This window comes from Dothidotthia symphoricarpi (genome assembly GCF_010015815.1).
Source record: "Dothidotthia symphoricarpi CBS 119687 unplaced genomic scaffold P153scaffold_7, whole genome shotgun sequence".
NCBI classification, from domain to species: domain Eukaryota; kingdom Fungi; phylum Ascomycota; class Dothideomycetes; order Pleosporales; family Dothidotthiaceae; genus Dothidotthia; species Dothidotthia symphoricarpi.
The window spans coordinates 666,233-678,330 of NW_022985014.1; the positions used below are offsets into that span (position 1 = coordinate 666,233).

At 49.4% G+C, this 12,098-nt stretch overlaps 6 protein-coding genes across 6 annotated transcripts; 2 read left to right on the forward strand and 4 right to left on the reverse strand.

Moving 5' to 3' along the window:
* Window positions 1–256: 256 nt before the first annotated feature.
* On the reverse strand, window positions 257–1,135 carry P153DRAFT_257832 (HET-domain-containing protein; the record flags this gene model as incomplete). The annotated part of the gene is made up of 1 exon (XM_033662792.1): window positions 257–1,135. A coding segment is annotated over one exon (879 nt), but the record flags the coding sequence as incomplete, so codon positions are not given.
* A 323-nt stretch (window positions 1,136–1,458) lies between these two features.
* P153DRAFT_287060 (YeeE/YedE family integral membrane protein) lies at window positions 1,459–2,521 on the reverse strand (the record flags this gene model as incomplete). The annotated part of the gene is made up of 2 exons (XM_033663503.1): window positions 1,459–2,178; window positions 2,234–2,521. 2 exons carry the CDS (start codon window positions 2,519–2,521, stop codon window positions 1,459–1,461), a joined length of 1,008 nt encoding a protein of 335 aa, XP_033525316.1.
* A 2,316-nt stretch (window positions 2,522–4,837) lies between these two features.
* Window positions 4,838–5,327, reverse strand: P153DRAFT_384144 (ribosomal protein L37ae; the record flags this gene model as incomplete). The annotated part of the gene is made up of 4 exons (XM_033670311.1): window positions 4,838–4,901; window positions 5,007–5,131; window positions 5,189–5,268; window positions 5,318–5,327. 4 exons carry the CDS (start codon window positions 5,325–5,327, stop codon window positions 4,838–4,840), a joined length of 279 nt encoding a protein of 92 aa, XP_033525317.1.
* A 1,393-nt stretch (window positions 5,328–6,720) lies between these two features.
* P153DRAFT_269289 (uncharacterized protein) lies at window positions 6,721–7,364 on the forward strand (the record flags this gene model as incomplete). The annotated part of the gene is made up of 2 exons (XM_033662891.1): window positions 6,721–6,910; window positions 6,961–7,364. Coding segments are annotated over 2 exons (594 nt in total), but the record flags the coding sequence as incomplete, so codon positions are not given.
* A 424-nt stretch (window positions 7,365–7,788) lies between these two features.
* P153DRAFT_287034 (uncharacterized protein) lies at window positions 7,789–8,924 on the reverse strand (the record flags this gene model as incomplete). Its single annotated transcript, XM_033663501.1, has 2 exons — window positions 7,789–8,780; window positions 8,846–8,924. 2 exons carry the CDS (start codon window positions 8,922–8,924, stop codon window positions 7,789–7,791), a joined length of 1,071 nt encoding a protein of 356 aa, XP_033525319.1.
* A 286-nt stretch (window positions 8,925–9,210) lies between these two features.
* P153DRAFT_313072 (NAD(P)-binding protein) lies at window positions 9,211–10,330 on the forward strand. The gene is made up of 3 exons (XM_033664867.1): window positions 9,211–9,279; window positions 9,356–9,408; window positions 9,462–10,330. Exons 1-3 carry the CDS (start codon window positions 9,239–9,241, stop codon window positions 10,238–10,240), a joined length of 873 nt encoding a protein of 290 aa, XP_033525320.1. The 5' UTR covers window positions 9,211–9,238; the 3' UTR covers window positions 10,241–10,330.
* Window positions 10,331–12,098: the final 1,768 nt, after the last annotated feature.

Here is a 12,098-nt window from a genome sequence, read left to right on the forward strand (position 1 = left end):
CATGGAATGCCCCAATTCTTAATTGACTTGGGATTTCCCTCGTCTGGATGTCGAAAGGGCTTTCCGCCACAAGGTACATGTCCATCAGCTCTGCGTCATCTGCTTCGTCACTATCCACGCTCGCCAGCTTGGAATTTGGTAATTTCTGGTACCGTTGATCATCGACGCGTTCAAGCCATATGCCTACAATATCTCCATTTGAAAAACGACAGTCCAAAATTGCAACCACACGATCTGCCCCCACTTGGATACACGGTAATTTCATTCGCAACCCTCTATTTGTCATTTCGTACGTGGAACTCGGTGTTTTTTTCCAGTCATGAGAAGAGATCTGTGTGGAAAGTTTAAAAAAGGTGGGCGACGGCGCAAGTACACCTAGTGATGGCCGGCTGTCTCCTGTGTTGGGATTCCAGGCAAATATTGTATGCTCGTTAGTCTGTTTGATGATTTCCAGCTGCAGGCGGAAAAAGGCGCGTTCTCCTTCCCCATATAGCATGGGCATGTTGACATGCACAAGTCCCAACAAGCAATACGCCATGTCTTCAGTGCGGGTTGTCCGTCTTAGCGAGGCCCAACTGAACTTCGTTGCTACGCTCGCGTTCTTGATCAGATCTCGATCAACAAGGTACTTCTTTTCGATTTTCGTCGCTGCATGGACGGCATCCAGAAGACTTGACTTTGTTCCTAGGAGCCCCCACGATCGGCCATAGAACTCGACTACTGTTGGGGCCAGCAATTCTTGAAGCGTCCAGCCTCTTTGAAACCAGCGCGATGTTTGAAACTTGGACTTTTCGTCTACATAATCCTCGTCCTCGGCTACATCCTTAAGATAAGCATAGCATATCTCCGCTTGCCAGTACCATCTGTACATCGAATTGATAGCCTCCGAAAGCTCCGCTGAACTCTTCTTGTCTATGCAGCAGGTATCGATCCAGACCCATTCGAACCCATCTTGAACAGCTTTGTCGCAGCACTCCGCGATCTTTTTGTAACCGAGCATGCCCTTCGCATGCGACTTGTCGATATCATCGAAGGTGACTTCGCCTCTTCCCCAAACATGGGAGAGAATCACATAAAGCGGTATATCGTCACCAAAGTAGTGGAGATTTAAAGTAGAGGTGTTGAGTAGGCGCATAACGAAGTTATTGGGAATTGTGTGGTGGGTGAGATTAACAAGGCTAAGGTTGAGATGCGGAAAGACAGTCGCCTAGAGCTCAGCCTTGTCAATTAGTTACATGCATCTCCATGTCTGGGCAGAACGCCACAGGATACCTAGATTAGTAGAGAACAATATGCCTATTTATAACTAGCAGGGAAAGCAGTTTTCCTTTTTTGAAAGTGCCAGAAGCCTGTTTTCACCAAAGTCAGGCTATATCTATAAATGTCTCCTTGCTCATCAAATCTAATCGCCTACCTCGATGCTGGGCATCATAAAAGGCTGGAATAAGTCACCCTATACTACAACATACCTCCAACCCAGAACCCACCCATCCACAAGGCTCCCCAGACCGGTTGCGCAAACGCTCTCAGAACCGCTGGTCCTGGACACGCACCTGTCAACCCAAATGCCACGCCAAACGTCGCAGCGCCCGCCAAAAACCTCGCATCAACGTCCTTGAACGTCTTTTTCGGCAGCGAGAAGCCCTTTGCGAACGACGGTGAACTGCTGAAGCCCTTGCGTCGTATCTCGAACAGACTCGGCAACATGCCGAAAAGGATTACTAGAACCAGTGAGGGATCCCAGTATTGCATAACAGGGAAAGAGAAGAACGAGCTAACTTTTGCGGAATGCGACATTTGAGAAACCTGTAAGCCAAGGGCGAAGAGGAGGCCGGAAAAGAACTGCGTTGCTTCACGGGCGGATGGGGTAGATATACCGGATCGTTTTAGCTCGTTCGTAGAGGTCGTTGTCGTTTTGGACATCAAAGAGGGTATTGTTCTGGCAGCGAGCATGCTGAGTGCCGCGAGGAGCACGAGGGATGCTGTTGCCGATGCCGAAGGGTAGACGGGCGTATAGCATGGCTGGTCGCCTGAACAAACTTGGGTGTATAGCGTTGGATTGACGAAATGGTGTGTGAGTACAGCTATGGGGAAGAACGTCGCAACTGCAGCAGCGGATCGTCCACTCAGTCTTGGAAGACCACAGAGCATGTGTCCAGAAGTGCATCCGTTTGATACCTGCTCAGCGTTAGCACGCCGTTCAACCTATTCTAGTTCCATGAGTTCCTATCACCTTTGTACCCCATCCCACTGCAATCCCAACACCCAATGTAGCCAAGATTCCTCGTATTGTGTTCGGAACTGGAGGGTAACTCGTGATGAGTTGAGGAGCGAGGGCTTTCAGCGGCAGATGACTTGCGGCCATTCCCACAAAAAAAGCCACCGTCTCTTTCGTTGGCGTAGAGAAGACTCGTCGTAAAAATCCTGAAACTCCCAATATATTCCCGTTTTGATAAAGGAGGTTACTGGTTGCCTGATGTATCAGCAGAGCACCAATGGTGGTCTCCACAGGTGTAAACATCCTTGGCCCTTTCGAGTTCTTCTATTTCCTCCTGGTCGTGTAAGCTGACGATCCTACACGTCGTCGATATAGCAAAGATAGACAGTTTCAAGAAGAGGATGAAGTGAGCAATGTGTTAGGAAGACCGACTACAAGCACGTGCTGATACTACCTTACTCGTCGTTGTGCTCACTCCGAGCCATTGCTCACTATCCCTTTGCCGGATCACAATCATTAGCCGTACCTACCAATCGCAAAAATCCCCATATTTACTGATCGGCGACCTTCAGTGTGACAGCGCCAGTCTAGCCTCTCGCAATCATGGCGTATTCAAGCGAGGCGCCACAATCTCCCCTTCACCAGATATACGAAGTAGCGCCGCACATGATCGCTTGGATCTCGCTGTTGAAGAATTATCTATCAGCGTGGTTTCCTTGTTTCTGGGGTGATATCTGTGGTCGCATATAGTGTTTGTGTTGTGAATACAAGGGAAAATCCTCGCACAAGGTCGCCGAGTTGAAGGATCTGCCTCGCCGACTTAATGACGACGGCGACATTTTCGCGATGACTAGCGGCGTGCCTGCAGCATGTCTTCTGGATTCGATGGCGTGGATACTGACGACGCCGTTCTAGATGGTCGGTCCACGGAGCGGTGCGTGTACGGTTCTTGGGCAGAGATGTTCCTTGGGCAACCGCTCCGGAGGAGAGATACTTACCGATGCAAGCGTCAACAAAAAAGCCACGATCAATCCACTATAGCCGGACCACCGTGTAGGATCAGTGTCGAGTGTACGGGGAGGTGTACTGTTGTCTTTTCGCAACATCATGCGTGATTGTGTAATCTTGGGCGCTAGAGCCCACTTTCTGGCCTTACTATGTACTGTACTCGCCGACCTCGAGTCGCAATGTCAAACGACGAATGCATGCGCGAAGAACGAATGTTTTCAACTATACGTGTCATGCATGCCACTCAAGTCATCAAGAACGAAACGAGTAAGGAATGAGCTTTAAAGCCCGAGTTCAAAAGGTGATAAGCACACAGGGGTGACAGATCAAAGCGCATGGCAAGTATGAGGTATTGCACCGCATACATGATCGACGTCTTTGATTATGCACATCATCATCATGCTCAACGAGCAGAGCGCTGCAACGACAGGAATGTGGCACTTCTTATAACTGAATATCACAAGTCACCAGAGAAACTGGCCTCGATCTGGGATGTCTGCTCACGAATGTACAGCAAGCGAGTCGATTTTGAATATACATAAACGAAGTAGTCTGAGATACATCCTACCCAGGCCTGAATTTGTTGATGTCCACAATCCAGGAGGTCTGAAGAGAGACGCGCGTCACACGTTGATCGTGGTCTTTTGTAAACTAGAGCCCAAATGACTGACTCTTCTGCACTAACTTCTCTACGATTGGAAGATAACCAATGCCCAAAGCACGAACCCATACATCGGCGTCTTACCTATCCGTCTTAGCACTGTGGAACAACTTCAAAGTTGACAGCTAGCCGGATACATGTCACACAAAGGCAACTGTTCCCACAAGTACAGCATTCGAGCGCATTCGACATGATCGCCAACGATATATGGCTGACAAGTAACAATATATAATGCACCACGGTCTGTGGCTGCTAGAGAACGTAAGGCGGAACTCGCCATATCTAGACGTAAACAGAACTATTGACTTCCTCGTTGGTGAATGATGAAAAGGATCTGTACAGGTGAGTAGTAAGAGCCTATGATGTCAGACAAATTTAGAACTTTTATTCGTGCAGCACCCAGGACTTCTCCTACCAAATGCAGCAGGGAGAAGGGCAACATCTGTAGCACAACGCGTGATGTTGTCAAAAGGGAACACATCGTCATGAACCAGGGTAGGAGGACATCAGGTAGTGAAATGTAGCATTCCGTAACGTGATGTAACGCTAGCGATCCGTTGTCGTCGACGCACCCAATTTGTTCTGATTTCGCGTGTGTAAACACATGTACTAGGAATATCGCAAACTTGTGTCGTATTGTAAGATGACCAATAGCAAGCAATCAGCTTATCCAAAGAATGGCGATGGGTCGAAGGGATGTTTAGCATGGTTGGTAATCCGAACTACACGTTAACCCTCTCTACCCGTACTCCAGCTTCGAACATCACGCGGCAGAACGGGCGTGTACCATTTGATCATGATCGTGCCATTGTTTTGTGAGAAGTCCTGATAAAACCGTAGTCGTTACAGGACTGGCATCCGTAGACTGCTGCAAGCCATCTTATCGTATGATAGCTGCCAATGCAGAGAAACGCTCGAAGAACTCCATCATCCCAGTGCCCAATGTTCCCTTAAACCTCAGCAATCTCCCTCAGACGACGGATCGTTGACCTTGTGGCGGCGGCAGCAGGAGTCCTGTGGGTGATTTGGTTAGTCTTGTTCGATCGCGAGTTTCCCGATGCATGCATCCCGTGTTGCAGTAGAAGTATGTATCGTGCGACGGTAATCAGGAGCGCTTACGAGACAGTGTAGGCTCCTCCAGCGGTGGTCTTGCGGCAGGATCGGCAGTTCCAGATACCGACGGCCTGGCGCTTGACAGCGTTCTTGCCGCAGAACTGGCACACGTAGCGGGCGTGTTGTGTGATCTGGGAACAGTTGTGAGCATTCCATCCTCCGAGGCAGGATCATTGGGGTATGCGCACTTCCATCTTCTTGACCTGCTTACGGAGCGAGGCACCGTAACGGGTACCGTACTTTCCGGTGATGCCAACCTTCTTGGTGCCTGTATCGCAATCAACATTTGTCTCGATCGAGCAGCGGGGGATCCGTACGCTTGGTCATTTTGGCGGTGTTGTGGTGGTTGTCGGGAGGTGGATGGGTGTTCGAGGTTGGATAGCCTGAGCTGCAATATTTCGCGTGGGCTCGCCTAGGCTTGAGCGCCGCCATGCCAAGTCCCCGGCGCGGAACAACCACATCCCGGACCCCATACAGAGAAATACCAACCCAATCGTCCGTACTCAATCGTGCCCACATTTATCTCAAACTCAGACAAACATAGCAGACTCTATGCCGGTCTTGTGGAGCTTTTTTTTCCCAAGAAACATTTCTCCGTCTCCACTCCTGCGTGAATTGTGCCGCCTAGTACTTTGGTCATCTACCCAACCTCAGTTTTGGTGCTCAGCCAACACAATTGATTTCTACATTTCGTAATCATCCGGGCTATGGAAGGGCTTCATCTGACTGCTTAGCTGCCCAACGAGCTCCTCGTTCAGATACTCGAAACAATTACTCGACCATAACAAAGAGATTCAAGCATTTTCTATTCTGGCAAGGGTTTGCCGTCACTTGGGATTTCTTATCACTCCGCTATTGTATCGCAATGTTCGAAATTACCGCTGGAAGCACCTTCAACTTTTCTGGCGAACGGTCGCCATGAACAACTGACGCATCGATGGGGTTACATGACACCTTGTATTGGTCCAAAAGAGTATGAACTATTGACTTGATCTTGCATCATCGGATTACAGAGCCAGAGACGCGGAGCCAGAGCTGGGCTGATCTGGCACATATCTCGACTGCTTCTACGTGCGAGAACATAACTCTTGTACGTCCAGCGTGAACATATTCAATAATATGGGAGCATCCTCGGTGGAAATTGCTAAATATCCATTGTGGAGATTTCTATGCTCCATGTCTTTTACAGCGCAGTGCTCTTACATCAGAACTGCGTCTGGTTGGGCGTGACTGGAAATTTCTAGTCTTCTCCTAAACGCAGCCAACGTACAGTGTCTACGCGCCATAATCATAAAAGGTTACAAATACGGCGTGGCAATTTAGTCCTTCTCTAAGAAGCTTGTGATGGTCGATACGCCCGGCCACCTCAGTTCCAAAACGCGTCTGAAACAGCAACATGACTGTTGACGGCTGTCACATGGCGGCTATTGTCTCGACACTAACTGGCGGATAAAAGTTAAGCAACATCTTGAAGACGCATACTGAGTTGGAAACCTCCTGCGGTTTGGGGCGGTGTTTAGTGTCTCATTTGTGCATAGACTTAGGCAATACGACACGCTGACTGAAATTGTATAAAGCCTGGGAGTGTAACGCGTCCAGATGTTAGAACTCACTCACAATCTCTGTTGTGCCAGATCATATAAAGGAAATAGACGTTGGCGTATAACATAGCGGTAACAGACATCTTATCGCCTGATTTCTTAATCATCCACTGCTCGTAATGGCCTTTCGATACCTCCAATACGCGGCATTCATCGCAGCAACAGCATCTTTTTCCCGAGCGCAGAAATCCGCAAATGTGCCCGACGACCTGCAAACAAGTTTGGAATTTAGCGACAAAGAGCTTCAAGTATCATACACCAACGAAGCAGTAAATGGCTTCGCAGACGGTACAACATTCGAGAAAGACGGTTAGTTTCTCCAAATACTCTACTTAAACCACCTGCTTACATATCCGTAGCCGTTGAATCAGAACCGACCTTCGCCCTCGGCGACAGCAGCGGCATATCACCCACGATACTGTACACCATTGTCCTCGTCGACACAACGTGTCCTAACGCACGCACACTACACTACGCGCGCGCGAACTTCAAATATAACTTTGACATCACTAACGTCAACACATCCTCCACCGCGTTGTTGGAGTACAAAGCGCCGGGCGCGTTCGGTGAAACGGGGAACGACAGGCAGTACAGCTGGCTGATGTACACAAATCCAAAGCGCAAGGAGATCTCAGAGTTGAAACTACCGACGGAGGGAGAGGCGTTTGATGTGGGGCAGTGGCAGAGTGACAATGGGCTGGAAGATCCGAGTGCGGGTGTGGGAATGGTTGTCAAGTTGGGCGGAACGGCGAATTGCGACGGAGAAGCAGTGCAGAGTACGGCTACGTTAGGGTTGACGAGTCCTGGGTCGGTATCGACGAGTGCGAGGATTGCGACGACAACAACAACTAAAGAGTCGAATACGGCTATGAGTACAACTGCCACTGGGATTATTTCGAGCGGGAGTTTTACTCGCACTTCGACAACGAGTGGTAATACGGCAGAGCAGACTACAAGTGCTGCATCTGAGTTGTCTGTTGCAGGAGGTATGGCTGTAGTACTGTTCGCGGCTGCTGGAATATTATTCTAGTAATAGAAGGTAGAGCCGATAGAATATGATGTCGAATCTTTCTGCCCATTTCATACCGTTGGGGACCCGATTCTTTACTGGTATCTTCTTCATGAGATTGAGTACGTCAGTATTACACCTGACTTTCCAACTCCTAGGATTTGGCTTTTCCCTCGCTTCAATCCTCCTTAACAGCTTCCGCAAAGGTCTTATCAAGGGATACTCCGCTCTCTCCCTGCGGTTTCGTCACATTCGATCCAGCATCCTCCATGGTCCCCTGCTTCAGGGTCAACTCTCCAACAACTTCCGCATACGACTGCTCCATAGGACCCCGTTGCTTGACCCGCCCTTCCATAGGGCTACGAGTGTTCAACTCGTCGTCAGTATTACCCACACTTTCTCCAAGCGTTTCCCTCTTGACCAACTCCCCGACCACGAACGGAACTACATCCTTAGAACCATAATATTCCAGGTCAAACTTATCCCACTGCCCTGCATCTCTCAAAAACTCTTTTGTATGCCTCTGCAGCTTACAGCCACCCATAAAGAACGGCCAGCCGAGAACGGTAAAGATGAGTTGCATGAACCGCGCCGCAACTCGGCCCTCCGTCCGCCACGGATTTGCAACGTGCTCGCAGATGACCATCCGACCACCTGGTTTTAGAAGCTGGTAGAGCTCTTTGATGGTTTGTTCTGGATGCGGGACACCACACAAGACTCTCACGCAGCAGATCTCGTCGAACAAGCCGTCGGAGGCCAGACCGTTCTTGCCACTAACATTCAATATCCCGCTCTTGTGCAAAGCAGGAATCAGACTCTCGGGCTCGGCGCCGCAAAGCAGCGCGTGATATTTTGTGCCGAAGCCGCTTTTCTGCGCATTCTTGAGCAGTCCGGGATGCAAGTCTTCCGCAGGCTCCGCGCCGTACATGGCGGTGATTAAATTAGGGTTGAAGCGGGGCAGAATCTCTCCACTGCCTGGACCGATGTCAAGGACTACCCCTTTGCAGGTGGAGAGGAGCTCGGTCAGAGGTCCAGGCATTTCAATTGACATTGCTTCGCCATTGTACTTCCAGAGACGGGCGAAGGATTTATAGCGGAGAGCTTTGAGATCCAGGAGTGCGAAGGGGCGTCGTTGAATGAAAACGAGTGTGAGGACTGTCATTATAAAGTCTGATATGCATCAGTGGATATTCATGACATGCATCGAACGACGGGTAGCACTATATGAAACATACGGTATATCGCAGTTTGCAAGAGTAGCGCTGGACGTAACAGGGTCAAGGCATTGTCTTGAACCCATTTTGAGGGCGTCATTGTGTGGTGTGAACTATAGTGATGTTTCCGTTCAAATGTGTAGAAATGTCAAAACTAGGGGTTTTCAAATAGACGCGATATAACACTACGCAACACTTCAAACTGGTAATATAACAGAAATGGAGTGTTGGAGGAATAGCGATGCTGATGTTGGAGTGATGGAGCAAAGGAGCAATACGAGTCAGACAGAGAGGAATGCAGGTCAAGCATGACGTAATGCCATAGGTAAAAGCGGCCGAGGCATGTGAGATCGAGGCCCGCAATTTGAAGTTTTCAGAGCACTCGAGTTTGAACTTGAACACGAGCTCAGCAAAATGACAAGTACAGAGAGGACAAAGTACGCGCTGATCACAGGGTAAGCTACATCCTCGACCCAAGCGGCTGCGAAGCTGGAAGATGTGTACTTTGACAAGGTAAGCTCATAAAAGCAGCTGCACGCCAGGAGGCATTGGCCACTTCCTCGCGCTCGAGTTCGCAGAGAAAGGTAAGAGCACTTACATACACAGCCCTCTGAATCTATCTGACTCTTCTGTTCAGGCTTCCATGTCCTTGCGACAGTTCGCGACCCGGCAAAATATACTTCGCCCAACCCGCACATTACTTATCTGCCCCTCGAGCTCACCAGCAATTCCTCAATCCGCGAACTGCGCACGCGTGTGACTGAAATCACGAACGGCAAGCTTGACGTTCTCTACAACAACGCTGGGCGCAATTATGTAGTCCCTGCTCTCGACTTTGACCAAGATGAGCTCCACGAGCTGTTTGAAGCCAACGTCTTCTCTGTCATGCAGATGTGCAAGGAGTTTACGCCGCTCTTGATCGAAACCAGAGGCACGATAGTACAGACCGGGTCCGTCGCGGGCATCATGCCTTATGTCTGGGGTGCACCGTACAACGCGTCGAAGGCTGCGTTACACGTCTATACGGACACGCTACGCGTCGAACTCGCGCCGCTCGGCGTACGCGTTCTGACTGTTGTTACCGGTGGTGTCAAATCGAATATCGCGAGAACACATCGTGTACTGCCGCCGGACTCCTATATGCAGCCTCTCGCTGCCGATTATGAGAGGAGGTTGACGCACAGCCAGCAGTTGGGCATGGACACGCAGCAGTATGCGAGAAGCTGTGTGAGACAGGTACTAGGCGGAGGGAGCTGGTTCGGTCGACCGGGATGGATTTGGGAAGGCAAAATGAGCTGGATTGTATGGTTTGGGTGGAGCTACTTGCCGCACAGGATCTTCGATTGGTACTTTACCTCGGTCTTCAAACTGGCAAAATTGAGGGGTACTGCAGGACCGGACAAAAAGACAAGGTGAATGGTGGTTGATGAAGAGATGCACACCGAACCTTTCGTAATCAGTGTAGCTTTGTGTTTGCCTTAATATACACTCGTTCAATGACACTAGTCTGAAAGTCAATAATGCTCTATGCATGCCGAGTTGTGTTCCGCTTCAAATTGTTTTGTTCGTTGATGACGACTGGCTACTAGCGCACGTGATGGCGCGATTCTACAATTCTGCAAGGGTCAAGACTAAAATGGCTCACGTTCGCTTTGCAGCCACGTTTTCTCATACCCAACTCCGACGTCAGTGTTATCTCTCTGCACTCTGCACCCATCAACACGGATTTTTGACTATCAACCCTGACCTCGATGACTGGGCTTCTCTCGCTCCCTACGGAGCTTATTTGCGAGATATTCGATCATTTGCGGCCCACGCACGAAATACATCCTCTCCAAGAGTTGGACCCCCGCGACGAGATCTGGAGTTTTAGCGATTCCTATCGTACACTGGCTGCCCTAACGCGAACATGTCGTCACATCTATCCAATCGCTGTACAAATGTTGTACAAACGTTATGAGACCCTGTACCAAAAACCAATCCCTGGTTTCATACACCGCCTCCATGCCGACCCCTCCCTCTGCCAGAAGATCAAACATGTCAACATCTTAGAGAATGGTCCATGTTGCAAATATAAAGGGAGAAGTATGGATGAAATCAAAGCAGATCTTAGCCTTATTCATGACTTGAGTCGGTACAACATCGATAGTTGGTCGGAGCCCGATCTAGGCCAACTCGAAATTGCCAACATTGTCTCGCGGGCGCCAAACTTGGAACATCTTCGGATCAAAACAATTCATTCGGGATTGTATGGAGTCGGACGTAGCACGGCTCCAATCTGGCTCGCATCGATCATTGAAGCTGCGAAAGGCGTGTTTATAGGGACCCCACAGAACAACAACTTCTTGAGGTTGCGTACTGTAAAGCTCAATTTGCAGGCTACATGCAGCTCAGACTTGGTCTATCTCTTCTGCCTTCCATTTCTCAAACATCTGAGTTTAACAGCCATGATATATCGTGCACGCAAAGGCGAAGGACGCTTCCCTTGGCCGATACAAGCTGCAACATCAGAGATCCAAACGCTCAGGATTAGTAATGTTGAAGCGCCAGCTTGCATCATTACGCAAATGATTGCCTCCTGCAAGTCGCTATCAGTGTTCAAGTGCGTCTGCGCAAACGATCGTTATGAAGGGAAGCCCGAAAATAACGAACTATGGTGTGCGACGATACTCGCCGCCTTGGAAACACATTGCGAGTCCTTGAAGGTTCTTCGTATGGACCCCAATGATCGGGAGTGGATGGCTGATAATCCTGATCGTGAATGGACACGAGCTGAGGGTTTCCAGCGGTTTCATGTTCTTGAACACCTAACTGTCCCGTTCATGGCCCTGCTGGGTCGGCCACGGGGATCTGTGGTCGACAAAAAATGGACGCCAGCACCAGGTTGGGCAGGATATCCGAAAATGAGAGATATTCTTCCAGCCAGTCTTAGGACTTTATCACTCGATATGGGTCCTTCAATCTCTCCTGGCGCACATCTAGATAACGTTCTACTCAGCATCCTCCCGGAGCCAGACGAAAATATCAATCTTCGTTGGCTCTATGTCGATTACGATAGTATGGCGCGGGACGGACCTTTACCCATGAACTTTTGGACCATCACGAAAGGGCTACTCCAAAAAGAGGTACGGTTCTACTATCAGATCAACACCGACTTCGATTATTCATGTACGTCAATTTCTGATATGTCTCCCGTGAAAGTCCACCGAGTTATCATTCTCCGACAGAGAAGGGTTTTCTCTATAATCTTTACCCACCTGCCTATACGATCCGA

Bases quoted from the DNA above. Each gene is read 5' to 3' on its own strand.
- P153DRAFT_313072 (XM_033664867.1), top strand. From the start codon at position 9,239: ATGACAAGTACAGAGAGGACAAAGTACGCGCTGATCACAGG. The intron at 9,280-9,355 runs GTAAGCTACATC...TCATAAAAGCAG, and splicing joins AAGTACGCGCTGATCACAGG to CTGCACGCCAGGAGGCATTG. The intron at 9,409-9,461 runs GTAAGAGCACTT...TCTTCTGTTCAG, and splicing joins GCTCGAGTTCGCAGAGAAAG to GCTTCCATGTCCTTGCGACA.